The sequence below is a fragment of the Mya arenaria genome, chromosome 4 (assembly GCF_026914265.1).
Source record: "Mya arenaria isolate MELC-2E11 chromosome 4, ASM2691426v1".
Classification (NCBI taxonomy): Eukaryota; Metazoa; Mollusca; class Bivalvia; order Myida; family Myidae; genus Mya; species Mya arenaria.
The window spans coordinates 21,218,493-21,240,324 of NC_069125.1; the positions used below are offsets into that span (position 1 = coordinate 21,218,493).

Here is a 21,832-nt window from a genome sequence, read left to right on the forward strand (position 1 = left end):
TGCCTGTATACAGGCAAGACATCTACGCCTCATGGACAGTGTAAGAGCTGCTATGCGGTGTTTTGGGATGTTGGCTCACTCCTGCACAAGAGCATTGCGTAATTCTGCAACATTGAGTGGAGGAGGATTGTGCATAAACCGTCCTACCAAGCTCATCCCAGAGATGCTCAATAGGAGCCATGTCTGGAGACAAAGACGGCCAGTGTCTGGAGACAAAGACGGCCAGTCCAATACAGTTACATTGTTTTGAACAAAACTGAGTGGTCCTTCGGGCTGTATGGGCGGGAGCATTATCATGTTGAAACATGTAACGTCCATGTGGAAATTGACGTCGCACAAACGGCAAAAGCACTGGTTGAAGGACATTATTTATGTATGTTTGTGCATTCACATTGCCATTTAGCACAATTAAGTCTGTCCTGGCAAACTGAGTTAGATGCCAGCCCACACGTGGATGCTACCACCACCCCACTTTTCATGCTTGAGAACACAGTTGTCCTGATAACGTTCTCCACGACTTCTGTACACGCATGCACGGCCGTCAGAATGGCTTACGTTGAATTTGGACTCGTCAGAGAAACAACTGTCCCCCACTGCCGCCGGGTAAATCTATGGTAGTGTCTGGCCCATCAAACACGCACGAGTTGGTGTCTGGCAGTCAAGATGGGGCCCTTCTTTGGTCTACGGCACTTCAATCCGACGTCACGCAGCCGTCTTCTGACTGTGTTACTGTTAATCTGTCGTCTACAATGCGAAAAACACAGGAACTGTACTCTCTATAAGGAATTAAAAGGTTAATACAATATCGTAATACATAACAATGTCTTACCCGTGGACACCAATTATTCGCCTGGCTGTGGTGGTAGCAGACAGGCTCTTAGCATGTGTCCATCCTGTTGCCTTGTTACACGGCGTTGGCCCGGGCGTAGTCGGTCTATGACTGTTCCTGTAAGTTGCAGACGTCGTTCTTAACATAATATTGTAAAATGGTGGCAGTTGAATTGCCTTGCAACGGCTGTAAGGCTCATCTTGGTGCGGAGCATACCGATAGCCTCTGATCTTGCATGTTTATGTAAGCGCGGCATGAACGTGGTGTGTCAAAATAAGTCTACACTATTTTTTTTCGAAAGGTAAATCGCCAATGTACATGTTTGCCACATTCAGGTCCGGCACATGCAAATTATGGTATACCATATGTGAGGATACGACAGGACACTTGCCTAATATACCTCATGTTTATTTAACAAATTCAATAGATAATGAATGTATCATCTCATATACTCATAACATTTCAAGTTTAAGTAAAAAGGGGCCACAAAACAGGGGTTGCACAAGTGGTGCGTTTTCAAAGGCATTCAGTGTAATCTATGTAACCTTAACCAAAGTGAAAACTATTCTGCAAAAAGTAAATCTCACTGATTATGTATGACGGATAATAGTTGATAAGGGCATATGAGAAGTTAATTATGAGTTTGAACAGATTTGCGAGACAGCGTCAGATGCGCCAATCATCAATGTTTGATTTTGCGAAACATGAATCTGACTTATGCCATAATATGTACTTTCAAATTTAAATGTTGCTTGTTTAAAAAATGTGCTTTTTGTAAAAAATAAACATTACTTTATATGACAGCCTTTAAAAATATGAGCGATTTCCACAACGCAACACATAATCGATGTCATAGCAAACAGGCGGTTTGACGACTTCAAACTTAAAATACACTGAAAGATATTTCATAACGGACTGGTAATTGAAACTCGGGTCTTTCAAAACATCGGTTCCCTCGAGGTTTCAGCTCAGATCCCAGCATCCTCGAGCGATCACAGTTTTACTGAAGCGATAATTTCAGATAAATGATGTTCGGAATAGCAGTGTCCAACTGTTTATGAATTGTGAACAATTTTCAGAAAACATCAATTTCAGATCGCTCTGTGAAGCGGTACATGGCTTGTCGTGACAACTATTTCATTCCTTAGTATGAGATTATATAATTATATTTTTCAAAAGGAAACTCGTGAATAGTCTATATATATACACAGCTATACATTGATTGATGATATATATTAAAAACGTTTTGAAATGTAGACACATGAAGTCTCAAAACTTTCTGGACATTCCTCGCAGTTATTATATTAAGATGCATTCTGCCAGGCCACTAGCAGCTTAAATTTTCATGATTCATACATGCCATTTTTCTTGAGACCATTCCAGGGGGTTTGATCAGATAGGCTGAAAATTCAGGGAGATTTTTTGGCAAAATATCAAAATAATTTTAGTCGCAAGTATGAATAAATGTATTCACAAATCAGTCTTCCTGAAATGGTAAAAATTCTGCCTGTCCACCGGACAGGCATGTTGGAAGTTTTAGGCGGTCCGAAAAAATATTTGCCTGTCCGAACAAACATGTCATTAAATAGTATTCAAAAAGAATAAAAATTGAATATTTTAACTGGTTTTAATGCTTTCCTGATTTAATTCTCCAAAACAAAATATATAAACACTACATGGACATGTCGCTTTGTAAAAATAAACACTTAGTCTCGCAAAAAATATTTCAACATCACCGGCATTTAGGTGTTTTCCAGTTTTCCGGTAATTCCACCAACTGCCGCCATTTTGACACCGCAGGCAAAGCATATTGAGTGCTGACGATTTTGATTGTGCCCAATGTTGCAAACCCAGAACCAATCAAAACAGTTGTAATAAAATGCCGTTACGGATACATTGTATTTACTCGATTATATCCTGCAAATATCATTATGATTCCATATCGGAAATAACCGACTTTTGGCAATGTTATGTGACGTAAAATATCAATGTGGGTTCGACTAACTACCGCTATAGGGCAAATAATCAGCGAAATGTTTGTAAAATAATCAGCGAACAGTTTTTACAAACATTTCACTTTTATGTACCTTTTCGCTATTTAATCGTCTCAAAATATGTCGGTCATCTGGACCGTCTTTTACGAAATAGCTGCCGGACCCATACAAAAATTGTCCAATGGACAGGCACATTTCGGGTTGACTGCATATATTTATTGCAGAACAAAATATTTTATAGTAAAAAATGTGTTTAGGACAATTTATTTGACTTACCTTCCTCTTAAGTCAATTAAAAAAATTCTGTTTACTTTTATGATTACTTTTAGCAATGATGACTTTTAGACAAAAAGAGAATGGAATAAATATTATATATTTTTTTGTTTCTTCCATACTTGTTTCCTTTTGGCATTTATCTTTTTTTTTATACCCCCGACAAACGAATTTTGAAGGGGGTATATTGGAGTCACCCTGTGGACGGTTGGTCCGTCGGTTTGTCGGTCGGTCTGTTGCAATTTACATTGTCCGGAGCATAACTTAAAAACTGCTGGATGGAATTGGATTAAACTTCATACAATGGTATAGCATAATGAGAGGAAGTGCAGCGTACAATAACCATAACTCTATTCTTGCCTATTACAGAGTTATTGCCCTTTGTTACTTTTTTTTCCAGAGTATAACTTGAAAAGTACTGGATGGAATTGATTGGAACTTCATACAATGGTAAAGCACAATGAGAGGAAGTGCACAAGAACCATAATTCTATTTTAGCTGATTACAGAGTTACTGCCCTTTGTTACTTTTTTCTTGTCCGAAGCATAACTTGAAAACTATTGAATGGAATTTAATAAAACTTCATACAGTGATAGATCATAATGAGAGGGAGTGCAGTGTACAGGAACCGCAATTCTATTTCAGCTAATTACAGAGTTACTGCCCTTTGTTACTTTTTTCTAGTCCGAAGCATAATTTGAAAACTATTGGATGGAATTTAATAAAACTTCATATGGTGATAGGTCATAACGAGAGGGAGTGCAGTGTACAGGAACCTCAATTCTATTTCAGCCAATTACAGAGTTACTGCCCTTTGTTACTTTTTTCTTGTCCGGAGCATAACTTAAAAACTATTGGATGGAATTTAATAAAACTTCATACAGTGATAGATCATAATGAGAGGAATTGCAGTGTACAGGAACTGCAATTCTTATTCAGCCAATTACAGAGTTACTGCTCTTTGTTACGTTTACTTGTCCGGAGCATAACTTGAAAATTATTGGATGGAATTTAATAAAACTTCATACAGTGATAGATCATAGTGAGAGGAAGTGCATTGTACATGAACCGCAATTCTAATTCAGCCAATTACAAAGTTATTGCCCTTTGTTACTTATTTTTTGTCCGGAGCATAACTTGAAAACTATCTGATGGAATGTAATAAAACTTTATACAATGGTACAGCACAATGAGAAGGAGTTCAATGTACATGAATCATTACAATATTTTAGCAAATTACAAAGTTATTGCCTTTTTCTGTGTTTTTTGTCAATCTATTGTCCGCACAGTAACTTGAAAACTACTAGATGGAATTTCATAAAACTTTATACAATGATAAATCATAATGAGAGGCGGCGTTCGGGGGTATTAATCACCTGTAGTGATAGCTCTAGTTATATTTACTGTAATTCATTTTCTCCCATACATTCAGTTTCATTAACCGACTGTGGTTTCACTTTGTCATTATTGCCTGTTGTAAAATCTTTCGGTTTTTATGCCCCCACAAAGTGGCGGCATATAGGGTTGCCCTTGTCCGTACGTACGTCTGTCTGTCTGTCTGTCTGTCTGTCGAAGATTGTTTCCGATCTAATTCTTGAAAACCGTTTGTCCAATCCTCACCAAACTTTAAACACATGTTTGTGACCATAATATCTTGATCAAGTTCGATAGTCATGGAAATCGCTTTTGTCATTTAGGAGTTACGGCCCTTTTTTGCAAAAAAAGACTTGAAAAATACATCCCGAAGATTGTTTCCGATCTAATTCTTGAAAACTGTTTGTCCAATCCTCACCAAACTTTAAACACATGTTTGTGACCATAATATCTTGATCAAGTTCGATAGTCATGGAAATCGCTTTAGTCATTTAGGAGTTACGGCCCTTTTTTGCCAAAAATACTTCAAAAATATATGTTTCCAATCTAATTCTTGAAAAGTATGTGTCCAATCCTCACCAAACTTTAAACACATGTTTGTGACCATAATATCTTGATCAAGTTCCTTAGCCATGGAAATCGCTTTTGTCATTTAGGAGTTACGGCCCTTTATTTGCAAAAAAAGACTTGAAAAATACATCCCGAAGATTGTTTCCGATCTAATTCTTGAAAACTGTTTGTCCAATCCTCACCAAACTTTTAACACATGTTTGTGACCATAATATCTTGATCAAGTTCGATAGCCATGGAAATCGCTTTAATCATTTAGGAGTTAGAGCCCTCAGATTATCCTGAATAATCATTATGGCTTATTTTCTGTGACAAAAAATCGAAGTGGGGGCATCCGTGTCCTATGGACACATTTCTAGTTTTTTATAAATTCTAGGGGATTTTTATCCACCACCGAGAAACGGGGACGGATTAAAATTTCGCGGGATTTTATTCCCTGCCATACCCCGGGGGGGGGATATTGCATGTATGATTTCTTGTAAAATTATCTTATTATTCTTTTTTTACATCACTTTACATGCGCTATATTACAATCCTGAATTCCACTTTTTAAAAAACTGACTCGCTGCCTTCTGAATATTTAATATTATGTTGACGTATGTTGTTACCATGCATGATCATAAAGTATTTGTTTTAAGAGATGTGCATTCTGGATGTTTAAGTCCTCCGAGTCAATGCTCAACATATTGTTATTGCAGTACGCAAGAGACAGATTCGGCTCAAAAACATATATAAAATAAATGAAGTGTTATCAATGTGAATGAAAACTACTGTATTATATCATGCATAGGACGCACTTTTTTAACTCAATGTGAGTCAGCACTTTAACTGGATTGAGTTATAACGGCATCGGGAAAGGAGGTAAATTTCAATAAATCGTTGTTCATGATTTTAATGTTTCAATATTTTACAAAACATTTTGTTGTATGTTACTGTTTTAAAAATTAATAAAGGAATGTGTATAACGCAAAGTAGCATTATTGTCACTATCAAATCTTTTCAAATGTGCGAAGGTGTGAAAAACACCCGCTGTCTGTCAGTAGAAAATTATCAATAGAACAAACTATTGCGATGGTAATACCGTATGGTTGTTTGTTCGAACTTTACCCGACGTGCCGCACTTCCGCTGGCAAGGCTAATTACCGACATGCATTAATTATGCCGACATGCTTTAATTCGCGCAGCGACAAGCCTTATCAAAACAATCATTAGTTTTGACAATACACAGTATTGCAACGGTTGACGGTCATTCAGAAGGCATGTCGGGACTATTGCAATGGTTGACTGTCAGTCAGAGGGCGTGTCGGGACTATTACTGCATTTGTATAAGTCTTATAATATGCATGAATGTTCTCAAAATGTCAAGACATATATCATTGTTGTGTACGCTAAATTACCGAAATACGACGATAATTATCGAAATACACAAGACAGTTATCAAATATGCCTTATATACAATTTTTGTTTGTTTTTATACAATATATGTTATAAATACTTTACCAACCTCAATTTTTCGGCTCCGATTTTGACATCCGCTGCGTCCTATCTTATATATTTAGGGTTTTTACCCGTTTTCTCAACTATTTTTTTGCCTGCGTCCTATCTATGCTAGCGTCCTATACATGATATAATACGGTTTCCTTGACCTAAAAAAATACACACATACATAAATCTGTTTGGAACAAAAATCAGAAGTCGAGTTAAACTAGACATAATATGACACAGGATGTGAATCAACACTTCAATGCTCTCAACGGTTTAATGAAAGTTTTTTCATATAATCACCTGTTGTTTTTTTAACCCTTGCAGACTGGATACTTAAAAGGATTAATGCATACTAAAGATATTATATTGCTACTGAATTGTATAATGTTTTATGCTATTATTAAATTTTAGAAATTATTTATATTTTTGCCCATGATCTTTTAATTCCAATGTCTGTTTAGCTATCATGGTTTTTGAAGACATAAAATCCAGGTAGGATAATGTTTGTGGGTAAGAACTTAAGCTACCCAGTTAACTCAGTTGGTAGGAGCTCATGCTAGTGTACTGGCAGTCCTGGGTTCCAGCTCCAAACCAGGGGCACTTTTTTCTCCCATGTTACTTTAGTATTGTTATAGCAGAAAAAGTCTAGGTGTTTACGGTTTAGGCGTTGTTTTGTAAAACTTTAACCTAATAATTCAGAAAGTGATAATTGATATTCCAATGAAACTTGGTATACATGTTGCCAGAAACAGTACGCTCATGTATGGCAAGACCATATATGAAAGACTTGGATTCAAAACATGTGCTATGCGCGTAATTTTTCATTATTGAGATTGTATTGCATTAATGATACAGGTCTCCAGTTTAAAGGTCAAGGTTCCTCACAGTCAACTCCATCAAGGTCTACCCCTAGGTGGCTAGCGATCCCATCACATCAGAACTTGAGACAAAATAATCATTCAATGATGCAATTGAATTTCTATTATTCATTTTGCTGAGAATCGGCATATATATGATTTACGAGACATGGTTGGAAAGTTTCGGGACAAGTGCCATTACATTCTTATTTTTTAATACTTGTACACAATTCTTAAAACAAACAGCTCTATATACCTTTTATTCATTTTCCAAAGCAAAATTACAAAATTAAAAATAAGACGCTAGTTATTATCACCATAGCAATTTTATGTTAAAGTGAGCGGGCTACTAAATGTATAAATATTTGCAGAAGATCTATGTCATAATATTGGACACAATACACATGTCAAATTTACTCAAAATATTCCTTAGAGTACTTCACACACTTCTTGTGTCTGTGAACTCAAGTTTTAAATCAGTTGTTGAAGGTTTCTGTTGGTATTCTCCTGATACACTCCCAAACAACCACTTACAGGTCTTTGACGTCGTTGAAATGTGAGCCTCTCAACATGTTCTTGATGGTAGGAAAAAGCAAAAGTCACATGGTGCCACGTCCGGAGACTACGGGGGATGTTGTATAGATTTAATATCTAATCCAGCTAGTGTTGTCTTAGCAAAACAGAAGTATGGGGTGGTGCGTTGTCATGGTGAAAATAGAATTTGCCGACAAGCTCTGGCCTCTTCTTCCTAACTGCTCTTATCAAGTCATGCTGCAGTACTTAAAAGCGGTAATTTTGCATTTATTTGTATGGTGAACTAATTATTAATGCTAGTTTTACATGTAGTATATTATATTACGTAACAACATTAAGTATAGCATATAAAAGCTAATTAATACCTTTGAATAGTAGATGACTGTCAGTCTTTCCAGAAGATACTGTGTGGTTTAGAATGACGCCCTTCATATCGAAGAATACGATGAACATCAATTTTTTTTAGCAGACATCCTCACCAAAGCTTTGGTAGGTGATGGAGAATTCGGAGTCTTCCACACAGAACTGTCTTGTATATTTTTTTTAGACATAAAGACTAACTCATGTTTCATCAGCAGTGATGATGGATTCTAGGAATCTGTTACCATGGCATCTGTTTTTTTTCAGAAAAGTGTGACTGTCAGCAACTTGTTGTTGCTTCTGCTGAAATCCAGCGAGCACAAACCTTTCTCATGCCTAGCTGCGTTGAGATTATATCAGATGCAGTCCAAGTCCAACTTTCAATGCGATATCCCGAACAGTTAATCTCCAGTCAGCTCTCAGTAACTTCGCAAATTCATCTGCTTTTCCTGCCGATGAGTAGGGATGTCCAGCCCTTGGATCATCTACTGCGTCACGCTTAGGGTCTTTCTTGAAAGTTTTGTACCACTCATAGTTCCGAGTCCTAGACATAGCCATAGCTTCATACGCATTTTGGATCATAGATAATGTCTCTTGTCTGCTTTTACCCATCGAGACGCAAAATTGGACAGAATATCATTGTTCTGGATTCATTCTTTATGAAGTCACTAAAAGCCTCTACTTGTTTACCGTGCAGACCGGAAATGACGTCGTGGACGTCCAATAGATTCTCGGAATAACGTCAACATACACTACCTTCAATTTGCAAAGCTAATTAGGACCATAAATGTGCCCTGTTCACGCTTACCCAACGTTACCATAACAACAAAATAAATCGTATAAATCAAAGATTATGTGTATGCATAATTTGAATGAATAGATGGTACAAATACTGATAAATTCATACGAAAATGTCAAGAAATAAACATATGACAGCATTTGTCCCGAAACTTTCTTAACACTCCACATACATCATGAACTCTGATTGGTTTGCTGTGCAAACTTCAATGACAAATTTATCATTTTTAGCTCGACTGGCCAATGGCCAGAAGAGCTTATAAGATGGCAATGTGTTCGTCGTATGTGCGTCTGTGCGTCTTTGCATCAATTCGTCTGTAAATAATTGCTTGTGAACACGATATAGTCTTCAGTTTTGATTGTATCTCGATGAAACTTGTAGTTAGGTGTCAATATAACAAACTGTCATAATTGGGGGATACAAAAATGTAATTGGTAAGTGTGAATAATTGAAGTTGTTTGTTTATGTATTTAATTAAAGAGACATTTATTGCTCAAGCTCTTTTTGGTATTTTTGAGATTGTTATATATTGCTGTGTATAAACGAAACAAGAATGTGCTATTTTATAAAAGTTGTTGTCATATGTGCTTTACCTTTTCTTACAATTTACCAACGGATGCAATTGTGGTTTTATATGTGTTTTGTGTGATCCATAAACGTAAAAGAAATAAATTTGACACAAATAATTCTTCTTTTGTTTCACTTTATTTTTCAATAATAATTTAAGTTTGCTGTTTTCACGACGAAAATATGTAACAAGACCGTTCAATTGTGGATGTAAACATCGGACAATCCAACTCAAACGTGTTGGGATTGGTGATATTTTTTTGTAATTCGGATGAGTCGACTTTTCTTATCTTGACTTTTTTCACTAGGTCCCGAAAAAGTCAATATAACGAGTTTCGACTGTATATATAGCAGTAAAAAGATTATTGTGTCAAGTTTCTGTGGAAAATCAACGCTACTATGAATGATTTAATAACATTTTTTAAATACCAATATAAATGTTAGTAAAGTCACAGGTTTATCCAATATGTTTGTCCTTAAATTCAATTAGATGACCTGAAGTAATACTAGGATGTATTCTAGGTACCGTAAATGACTGGTTATAAGACGCACTTTTTTCCCTCAGATTTTGATGTAAAAAAAATGCCTGCGTCTTACAACCAGTAACAAGCTATGTCACTCGCTTCATCTTGATCAAGTTCATATGGATTAAAACCGCAGTTGAAGATTGGGAAACTATTATTGTAGGAATAAAATTATTCAATATTTTTTGTATAAAACAATATTTAAACATGCATATAAAAAAGCATAGCTGTGCACTGTCGAAATATTTTTTGTCAGTGGTATGATAAGGTGCGAAAAACTCGCAATGCCTTTAAGCAGATTAACGTACCAATAGTACAGTCTGTTGCGATAATAGTTTTGTTTTTCGCACTTTGCCACGTTCTTTATACTTTGCTGTAGGTGTTGACATTTTGAGAACAAACACGTACAATATAAGGTTTTTGCTTTATAAAACTTTTCATTCTCTACAGGTTATCGTTTACAATACATGGTTTAAAATAACCATTGCTATTTTCACGTAAAACAAAAATTTCATTACTGTCAACAAACATGGTGGCCGATATCGGCAGACGATTCTAACATTTTTTAGCTCGACTATTCGAAGAATAAGGAGAGCTATACTACTCACCCAAGCGTCGGCGTTGGCGTCACCCCTTGGTTAAGGTTTTGCGTGCAAGCACACATAGGTAAATATCTAAGCAACTACTTGAGGAATTGCATTGGGACTTTGTACAATGGTACTCAACCATCCAACATACTTAATTAACCAAGTTAGATAACTCTAGTTTGCATTTCATGCCAATAATAGGCCTTTATTATTTGACTTAGAAATTCTGGTTAAGGCTTTGCGTGCAAGCACACATAGGTTAATATCTCAGCAACTACTTGAGGTATTGCATTGAGACTTTATACAATGGTACTCAACCATCCAACCTACTTAATTAACCAAGTTAGATAACTATAGTTTGCATTTAATGCAAATAATAGGCCTTTATTATTTGACTTACAAATTCTGGTTAAGGTTTTGCTTGCAAGCACACATAGTCAAGGTTCGTATCTCAGCAACTGCTTGAGGTATTGCATTGAGACACGATACACTTGTACTCAACCATCCAACCTACTTAATTAACCCAGTTAGATAACTCTAGTTTGCATTTAATGCAAATAATTGCCCTTTATTATTTGACTTAGAAATTCTGGTTAAGGTTTTGCGTGTAAGCGCACATAGGTTAATATCTCAGCAACTACTTGATGTATTGCATTGAGACTTTATACAATGTTACTCAACCATCCAACCTACTAAATTAATCAAGTTAGATACTCTAGTTTGCACTAGACTTTCGGTCAAGCCAACCCCGGCTAAAATCCCCGCCCTGCGGGGATGAACAAATGGTAAAATCCCTGCCAAATGACCCCGTACCCCAGGGACCCTAGGTAAGACCGATTACCCACTATATTCAAAGTGAAGACAAAACCACCGCATTCACCCGGCACTGCGGGGCCACCTGAAAGGTAAAAACACAGCCCATTTTCCCAGCTTTCTCCGGTATACCCCCGGACCTTGGGGGGGGGGGCGTGGTTACAATTGACTGGTGCATTAAATGACCTGAAATATCATTTTAATGATTAAGAATGGGTACACTGAGCATAGCGAACTAGCCCCTCTTAATAATTTAAGTATTATATCAGGTAATCTAACTTAGAATACTACCTCATTTGCTGACACATTGTCAACACAAAATCTGATGGAGGGAGTGTATATCGGATGGCTGGCAGAAAGCTGACCTTTAAGCACCTGCAAAAGTTGAAATTCATAATGATAAAGCCTGGTACTGCCCATCTGCAATTTTATTTGCTGAAAAAATAGGTTTCATGAATTCAAAGAAAAGTATGCGCGCAGGTAGTCTTAAGACCGCAAACTCCAAAGAACTACTTCTATTCATGTCGTTTTAACCCATTTTTTTGTCTCAATGCGCTCTATGTTTAGCAGGATGATGTCAAAACCATAAAAATAGATTGTTCGTATTGCAGTCCGAGTATGAGTTTTTGCTTGTTCGGCTATTTCCGAGCTGTAATTATGTATCCCGGCGTTTTATTTTTAGCAGAATATAATTATTTTTAGATCAGAATATTTATCAGATTAATGAGGGTCAAAATAATGGAGGCTCTGATAGGAAGGTAACATAAGGATATTCACTCAGATGTTAGTTTAGCCCATGATGTTCCAGAAATTATTACCGACCGCAAGTGTCCCATCGCCTGCAGGATTTGTTATTTTAACCTGACGTGACCCTGAAGCACGCTTATTTGTAATGGTGCTTTTTTATTTTACTTTTATGAGGTAAGAAACAAAAATAGTCTGAGTGTTAGAATAGTTGTATCTCAGGTTTCGTTGCTATTGCTTCAAATACTATACATTGTAATTTACCTGCTACACAATAACAAGATAATACTCTTCTTTGATTTTAGGCGTTTATACTTCTAATGAGATGTTTTCATTTTTCTGCATAAAATCTTCATTCCTGTGTGTTCTTGGCATAGTTTTAGACATAAGGCTTTCAATTTATATAAGCACATATGCCCTGATAAGACAGTGAGTCATTCATACGTTTGGTGAAGCAAAGTAGTTCGGATTAAACCTGTAAAACATCCAAAGAGTACGAAGCATTCATAACAGCACTAGTACTATTCCTACACAGGTACTTACATAAAACATTAATAACATTAAATTTATCAATATTTTTTCTAAATATGCACAATCATATTCTCATTCATAGAACAGACAAGTTCCGATAATCTAAAAATAGTTTCAACTACATTAATTGACCGATATTCTAAACATAGTTTCTACATACATTAACTGATCACTTATTTGTCCTCACCGCGGGAAAACGACCATCTGATAAGCTCTGCATTTTGAAAGGTATTGAATTGGCACATTTAAAGGGAATTATTGCTGAAGTTGCTTTGAAACAAATGATTTTCCTTAAACAAAACGTGTATGCTCATAAAAGGAAATGGTATATATGATGTATTATACTTTCCTATCGTATTATATATAATCAAAGCAACGAAAAACCTTTAGAAACGATTTAAAGGGGCATGCATTGTAACATGAAATACATTGGGATGGGGGGTTACATATACAAAATGACACCAGACGCCATAAAATAGATAAAGATATGTTTGTTTCCTCGCCCAATCTGGGCACAAGCTCTCCTGACCCTCGGCACAGTTTTCGCTTTTATCTATGTGCCCTTCACCCATTCCCATTGTTCAAATAAAATTTTCAAGTCTAACATATTTGCCTGCAGACAGTCTTTCAGCGCATCGCGTTTTGATTAAACATTGTAATTTGGACTTATGTTGTTATTTAAATTTAAAGTTTAAACATAATCATAATAACAATGCTGACTCACAGTAAAAATGTGCCAGCAAATTCCTCAGATTAATGGTTATAAAATGCATGTGCGCCTTTGACAGTGTGACTCAAATGCATAAAAAGTCCTGTTCCAACACAGCATGACATGTCCAGGGTGTTTACACTGTTTCATCAGATATCAAAGAAAAATAAATCTCTGTGAGATACCTTGAGCTTTGATTCGCCCTATTTTTCAGATTCTGGTTATGTCGCATTGCAGAGTTTCTTGTTTTAGTGGAGCTAAGAACTTTATCATATAACCATTGATTTATACATTTCCTTTTGTAAACCTTTTCTCATTTTAGGACAAGAATGTGGCTGTCTGGTGCTAGGTTGTTTTGCAGGCTCCTTAATCCAACTTTTAAATCAAGAACATTTGAATATTCTTCAACTCTTGTGTACAGTCAAAAGCCTAAGCCAGGACTACTGTGTCCATCTTTACATCGTACAGATAGATCAAATTTTAGCACAAGCAGGGCTACTGACTGGAAAGTGATAGCAGAAGAAAAAGGGGAGATGATAATTCGTAGTCCATATCGAGATGTCCCTGAAGATGAGCGATCATTTGGAGAATTTATGTTTTCATTCCTTGACGAATACAGCAACTATGAACTTATGGTATGTACATAATGGCAATTTTGTATTGACTCTGGGTTGCCAATTTAATTAAAATGATCTTCTTAAATATGATGTTAATGTTCTGATTCATGAAGGATTTATTTAATTTAAATAAATTAAATTCTATAAGCTTAGAAGATTATTGGTATTGTATTAGGGCGTCACCCCTTCCCCCATGGAATCTGGAATACTGTTTATTTTTTGACCGTGGTTCAGTATACTGCTTAATTTGGAATACCATATCATTTAAAGTTGAACTCTCACAGATTGACAGTTTTGACCTTTTTTTATCTTATGAGAATCAGCTGATTTTGGTATCAATGCATTCAATTCATTCATATAGGCAGGGCTCATCCTAGACATAAATTTTAGAGAGAAGTGAGAACGGGGGAGGGTGCGGGAGGGCGGTTCCCACTGCTGTAGGTCGGAAAATTTTGAGATTTTAATTGTCAAATGGTGGGTTCTGGTGTGTCCTGGACAACTTTTCTATGCATTTAAATAGGTGTTTAAATTGTTTTTAAAATAGTCATACTGGTTGTTTTTAGTTGGAATTAATTTGTTGTATATACCTTTAAAAAAAAGGCAAGTTTCAAACATTTTATTACATGCAAACGGTTAACCTATCATGCACACATACATATATATCAGAATTTAAATACATGATACATGATGGCATCTTGTAACTTAGTTACACTCTTGTTTGATGTGTAAGAGGGTGAGGGCCCATTCATGAGATGGCCAAGATCAGCACCTATGGCCCGGCAAGCTGGAGGTGGTACTGAAATTCATCCTGGTCTTCCCAAAATCCTGGGAATTTCCTGAGAATCTCATGATTCCTGGAGCAGGTATCCTGGTATTCCAGGCACACCAGGATTTTTTAGTTACCAAGAGACAAGGAGCAGGACAATTCCAAGATACTCCAGGACTTTTCTTTTAGCAAATAAGATAACCAGGAATTGATCAGTCAACACCAGGAATTTTACATTCAAACTATCCTGAAAGTCAGGAATTTAGTTAAATTCTCAAAAATTCAGCAACAAAACAAAATTCCTTGTTTATCCTGGTAGCTAGGAAACATTCAAAAGTTAATTTCCTGTTTATCCTGCAATAGCTGGCATTATTCAAAAAGGTTTTGTTCATTATTTTTTAAATAACTTAATCTTCATTCTAATGAATACAATTAATATTAATATATAACTAATAACTAATTAAGAATACTGTCAAAATCATTTCAAACTATCATTTATATATTTATATAATTATAATACATGTAACTGTCTTTAATTGTTTTATTCCTAAAAACAATCATTATCATCATCATATATTTTGTTCTATCATATATTTATGGCAATTAACATCTATATTTAAATGAACAGAAAGTATACTGCTGAAAGGTTTATTATTGCTGGTGTTCAAGAATTTTTTCACTCTTCACGAGTCCAGGTGTTTCACATCCAGAAAGCTTCTGGCAGAGATTTATCTGAGCCAATCGGCATCAGGTTAACATTCATTTGTGTAGGAAATTCAAATATATGGAGAAGAAAGTAAACATGGTGGTTTCAGAAGCTTTTCATATTTTGGATGGATGAACCTTTTTCCTTATCATTTAAAAGGTAAGAACAGTTTCAACATGTAGCTTTTATACTATTACTTAAAAAAAAGAACATAATACAATATGGTTAGTGATTAAGTAAATGTTTTTGCAATCCTTTATCTGACAGCATTTAAACATTCTGTGTTATGCTTTCTTTTACCTCCATTAACACAATGTTGGGATGTTTTGGTGCAGACATGACTGTTAAACATTGTGTGTAATTATATGAATATATGCACAAGTGCTATTACATGAAAGTATAAGCTGCATTTAAATTATATTCTCTTCTTTATATTAGTTTTAAAATTTTACAATTTAGCAATCATTAATTTATCATTGATGATCATGTGGGTGTGCATGTATATGCATTATCTTATTATTTTGATACTATAGATGACCAATGTTATGTCTGTGGTATAAAGATGAGGATCCTGTGACCAAACAAGATTTGATGGGAAGGTTGGAAAGCTAAAGAACATCAATGGCAATCCCTGCTCAACCACATGATAGATTGATGAATTATCAGTTATTTAAATTAGTTATTAGTTTTTAAACTTCATTTTATTTTTAGCTCACCTGTCACTTTGTGACAAGGTGAGCTTTTGTGATCGCTTTTTGTCCGGCGTCCGTCGTGCGTCGTGCGTCGTCCGTCAACAATTTACTTAAAAGACATCTCCTCCTTAACCACTGGGCCAATATTAATAAAACTTCATAGGGATGTTCCTTGGGTGGTCTTCTATCAAAGTTGTTCAAAGAATTCAATTCCATGCAGAACTCTGGTTGCCATGGCAACCAAAAGGAAATTTTTTAAAAGTCTTCTGCTCCCAAACCACAAGGCTAAGGCCGTTGATATATGGTAGGTAGGATGACCAAATGGTCCTCTACCAAGATTGTTCAAATTATGGCCCTTGGGTCAAAATTGGCCCCGCCCCGGGGGGTCATGGGTTTTCTCTATATGTTTATAGTGAAAACTTAAAAAATCTTCTCCTCTGAACTTACTTGGCCTAGAGCTTAGATATTTGTCATGATTCATCGTCTAGTGGACCTCTACAAAGTTTGTTCAAATTATGGCCCTGGGGTCAAAATTGGCCCCGCCCCGGGGGGTTAGGGTATTCTCTATATGTTTATAGTTAAAACTTCAAAAATCTTCTCCTCTGAACTTACTTGGACTAGAGCTTAGATATTTGGCATGATTCATCGTCTAGTGGACCTTTACAAAGTTTGTTCAAATTATGGCCTTGGGGTCAAAATTGGCCCCGCCCCCTTGGGGGGTCATGGGTATTCTCTATATGTTTATAGTTAAAACTTCAAAAATCTTCTCCTTTGAACTTACTTGGACTAGAGCTTAGATATTTGGCGTGATTCATCGTCTAGTGGACCTCTACAAAGATTGTTCAAATTATGGCCTTGGGGTCAAAATTGGCCCCACCCTGGGGGGTCATGGGTATTCTCTATATGTTTATAGTTAAAACTTCAAAAATCTTCTCCTCTGAACTTACTTGGACTAGAGCTTAGATATTTGGCATGATTCATCGTCTAGTGGACCTCTACAAAGATTGTTCAAATTATGGCCTTGGGGTCAAAATTGGCCCCGCCCCGGGGGGTCATGGGTATACTTGATATGTTTATAGTTAAAACTTCAAAAATCTTCTCCTCTTAACTTACTTGGACTAGAGCTTAGATATTTGGCATGATTCATCGTCTAGTGGACCTCTACAAAGATTGTTCAAATTATGGCCCTGGGGTCAAAATTGGCCCCGCCCCTGGGGGGTCATGGGTTTTCTCTGTATGTTTATAGTAAAAAAAATCAAAAATCTCCTCTGAACTTATGTTGCTTAGAGCTTAGATATTTGGCATGATTCATCGTCTAGTGGACCTCTACAAAGATTGTTCAAATTATGGCCTTGGGGTCAAAATTGGCCCCGCCCCGGGGGGTTAGGGTATTTTCTATATGTTTATAGTTAAAACTTCAAAAATCTTCTCCTCTGAACTTACTTGGACTAGAGCTTAGATATTTGGCATGATTCATCGTCAAGTGGACCTCTACAAAGATTGTTCAAATTATGGCCTTGGGGTCAAAATTGGCCCCGCCCCCTTGGGGGGTCATGGGTTTTCTCTATGTGTTTATAGTGAAAACTTCAAAAATCATCTCCTCTGAACTTACGTTGCTTAGAGCTTAGATATTTGGCATGATTCATCGTCTAGTGGAACTCTACAAAGTTTGTTCAAATTATGGCCCTGGGGTCAAAATTGGCCACACCCCCGGGCTGATGGGTTTTCTCTATATGTGTTAAAGTGAAAACTTCAAAAATCTTCTCAGAACACACAAAGACAAGTAACGTCTTAATTTAAACTGGATAACATATTTAGTACACATACCAATTTTCAATATGGGCCACATACAACAATTATAAACATATATAGATACACACATAAAATCAAGTAGTGACAAGAGCTTAGATATTTGGCATGATATATCATCTAGTTGACTTGTACCAATATTGTTCAATCTTTGGCCCTGGGGTCAAAAAATGGCCCCACCCGGGTGGTCATGGGTTTCCTTATATATGTATATGATGAAAACTTAAAAAATCTTCTTCTCCGAAACCAAAAGGCTAAGGCCTTAGATATTTGGTATGAAGCATAATGTTTATCGGACCACTATTAAGATTGTTCAAACTTTAGCCCTGGGGTCAAGATTGGCCACGCCCCGTGTTCATAGGCTTAGGTTTTCAATATTTGTATATAATGGAAGAATGTGCAATATATGACAGGTGAGCGATTCAGGGCCATTTGGCCCTCTTGTTATAAATATGAATGTGAAGCATAAAGTAAAACTATTAATTATATAATTACAATTACATTCCTGATGTAATTAGCTATAAATCATGGCAATAAGCATATTAGGGCAACACTTTAAGGCAATTTCAAATGGAAAGTTTGTGCATGTAAAATGCAGTTTATCACTACCAAAGTTTGAGCATATTGTTAATATCGAATTCTCAATAGGAACCCTTTTTATGTAAATAATTATTTAGTTTAAACCTTTGTTTTAAGTCATTACCTTTTATTTATCTGCATAAATTGAATTGGATATAACTCACATGAAATTTAACGTAGAATCTAACAATGACCTTTGACCAAATCACTTTAACCTGATGTGGCCTATTTAAAGAAATTATTAAATATACAAATTTTCATACTTTTTTCAGATGTGGTGCACAAAAGGTTCGGTGTGAACACAAGTGTCATCAAAATTGAGACTGACTTATGCCTTGATATCATATGCCAAAGGAACTTACCCAGCGAAAAACAAAATTGAAATCTTTTGTTTGTAAATAGTAAATCAATAAGAAGTGGAATGAAATTAAAGTTGTGGTTTACTTTTAATAAAACTATGGATAAAATATGGTCCTGTGTTTTTCTTGGACAAGAAAAAACTATCCTCTCAAAAGAAATTCCTGGTCCTCAAGAATTTCCCAGGAATTTCCTGGTCCCAAGAAATTCTCAGGAAGTTCCTGGTCTCCAGAAATTCTCAGGAATTTCCTGAGATCTGGGGTAATTCCTGAGAAAATCCTGGACCCAGGATTTTTTTGAAGAAATTTTAATCCTGGAGTTCCTGGAAAATTCCTGTTCCAATACCGTGCCTGGGTCCCAGGAAACCAGGAATTTCCTGGGATTTTCTCAGGATTTTTTCTCAGGAAATTCCCAGGAAATTCTCAGGAATGTCTTGGTAATTTCTGCACGGGGAGCTCCCGCTTAGCCAGGTGGTAGGCAGTCTTAAGGAGCTTGGGGTCAAGCTTGTCATCCTTGGACAGTTTGGCCAGTACGATTTTCCTCATGGGTTCCTGGGAACGCAGAACTGTCTCTCCAAGGCGGCCTTGTGCTGATTTGTTGAAAAATATTTTGCTGAAAATACACATATTTCTTTAAAAATATTTCACAGTATCTCATCATTTTCAGCTGTCATTTAAAATAATTTGGGCATATATTACAACATGTTTTAAAATATATAAAACCAGACACCTTAAAATTAATACCACTTTGAATTGATTTATCTGTCGACTAAGCAATGCTTCTATTGTTATGCCCCCCTTCGAAGAAGAGGGGTATATTGCGTTGCACAGGCATGTCGGTATGTTGGTCGGTTGGTTGGTCCGTCGGTAGACCAAAGCTTGTCCGAGTGATAACTGAACAATTCCTGGACGTATGGTCATCAAACTTCACATGAAGGTTGGGCCTGACCAGTAGATGACCCCTATTGATTTTGGGGGTCATCGGGTCAAAGGTCAAGGTCACAGTGACCTTTAATTGTAAAATAATTTTAAAGCTTGTCCGAGAGATAACTCAACAATGCCTGCACCCATGGCCCTCAAACTTGACATGGAGGTTGGGCCTGACCAGTAGATGACCCCTATTGTTTTTGGGGGTCATCAGGCCAAAGGTCAAGGTCACAGTGACCTTGAATGGTAAAAGGTTGTCCGAGTGATAACGTGACAATGCCTGCACCCATGGCCTTCAAACTTGACTTGGAGGTTGGGCCTGACCAGTAGCTGACCCCTATTGTTTTTTGGGCTCAATGGGTCAAAGGTCAAGGTCACAGTGACCTTGAATGGTAAAAGGTTGTTCGAGTGATAACTCAACAATGCCTGCACCCATGGCCTTCAAACTTGACTTGGAGGTTGGGCCTGACCAGTAGATGACCCCTATTGTTTTTGGGGGTCATTGGGCCAAAGGTCAAGGTCACAGTGACCTTGAATGGTAAAAGGTTGTCCGATTGATAACTCAACAATGCCTGCACCCATGGCCCTCAAACTTGACTTGGAGAATTGGCCTGACCAGGAGATGACCCCTATGGTTTTTGGGGGTCATCTGGCCAAAGGTCATGGTCACAGTGACCTGGAATGATAAAAGGTTGTCCGAGTGATAACTCGACAATGCCTGCACCCATGGCCCTCAAACTTGACTTGGAGGTTGGGCCTGGCCAGAAGATGGTCCCTATTGATTTAAGGGTTCATTGGGCCAAAGGTCAAGGTCACAGTGACCTGGAATGGTAAAAGGTTATCCGAGTGATAACTTGACAATGGCTGCACCCATGGCCCTCAAACTTGATATGGAGGTTGAGCCTGGCCAGGAGGTTGTCCCTATTAATGTTAGGGGTCATTGGGCCAAAGGTCAAGGTCACAGTGACCTTGAATGATAAAGGTTGTCCAAGTGATATCTCAACAATGCCTGCACCCATGGCCCTCAAACTTGACATGGAGGTTGGGCCTGAGCAGTAGATGACCCCTATTGATTTTAGGGGTCAAAGGTCAAGGTCACAGTGACCTTGAAAGCAAACTCGACAATTCTTGGACCTATGGTCATCAAACTTGACATGGAGGATGGGCCTGACCAGTAGATGACCCCTATTGATTTTAGGGGTCAAAGGTCAAGGTCAGAGTGACCTTGAAAGCAAACTCGACAATTCTTGGACCTATGGTCATCAAACTTGACATGAAGGTTGGGCCTGCCCAGTAGATGACCCTTATCGACTTTGGGGGTCATCAGGCCAAGGTCAATGTCACAGTAACCTTTAACGCAAAAAAGTTAACAAATCTTCCCCCACTGATATCTCAACAATGCCTGAACCTATGATCATTAAACTTGACATGGATGTTAAGCCTGACCAGTAGATCACCCTTATTGATTTTAGGATTCATAGAGCCAAAGGTCAAGGTCACAGTGATCTTGAATGGTAAAAGGTTGTCCGAGTGATAACTCAACAATGCCTGAACCCATGGCCTTCAAACTTGACTTGGAGTTGCATCTGACTTGTAGATGACCCCTTATGATTTAAGGGGTCATTGGGTCAAAGGTCAAGGTCACAGTGACCTTGAACGAAAAATACTTGTCTCGTGATAACTTGACAATGCCTGCACCCATGGCACTCAAACTTGACATTTAGGTTTCTGGTGACCAGCTGATGACTCTGGATTTTGAGTTCATAGAGTCAAAGGTCATGACGGTCATAACACACTTTATCCTCACACTTTAATGGTCATAATCTTAAA

The 21,832-nt window shown here is 37.1% G+C and overlaps 1 protein-coding gene across 3 annotated transcripts in view; it reads left to right on the forward strand.

Annotated features, from left to right (window-relative positions):
* The window catches only part of LOC128231686 (probable 4-coumarate--CoA ligase 1), a 178,154-nt gene that overhangs the window by 14,409 nt on the left and 141,913 nt on the right, over positions 1-21,832 (forward strand). For all 3 annotated transcript variants that reach the window (XR_008260417.1, XM_052944761.1, XM_052944759.1), the window contains exon 2: positions 13,873-14,185. Coding sequence is in view for 2 of the 3 variants with exons in the window: in XM_052944761.1 (XP_052800721.1) it covers positions 13,880-14,185 (306 nt within the window). In the remaining variant the exon portion in view is untranslated. The remainder of the gene's footprint in view (positions 1-13,872; positions 14,186-21,832) is intronic.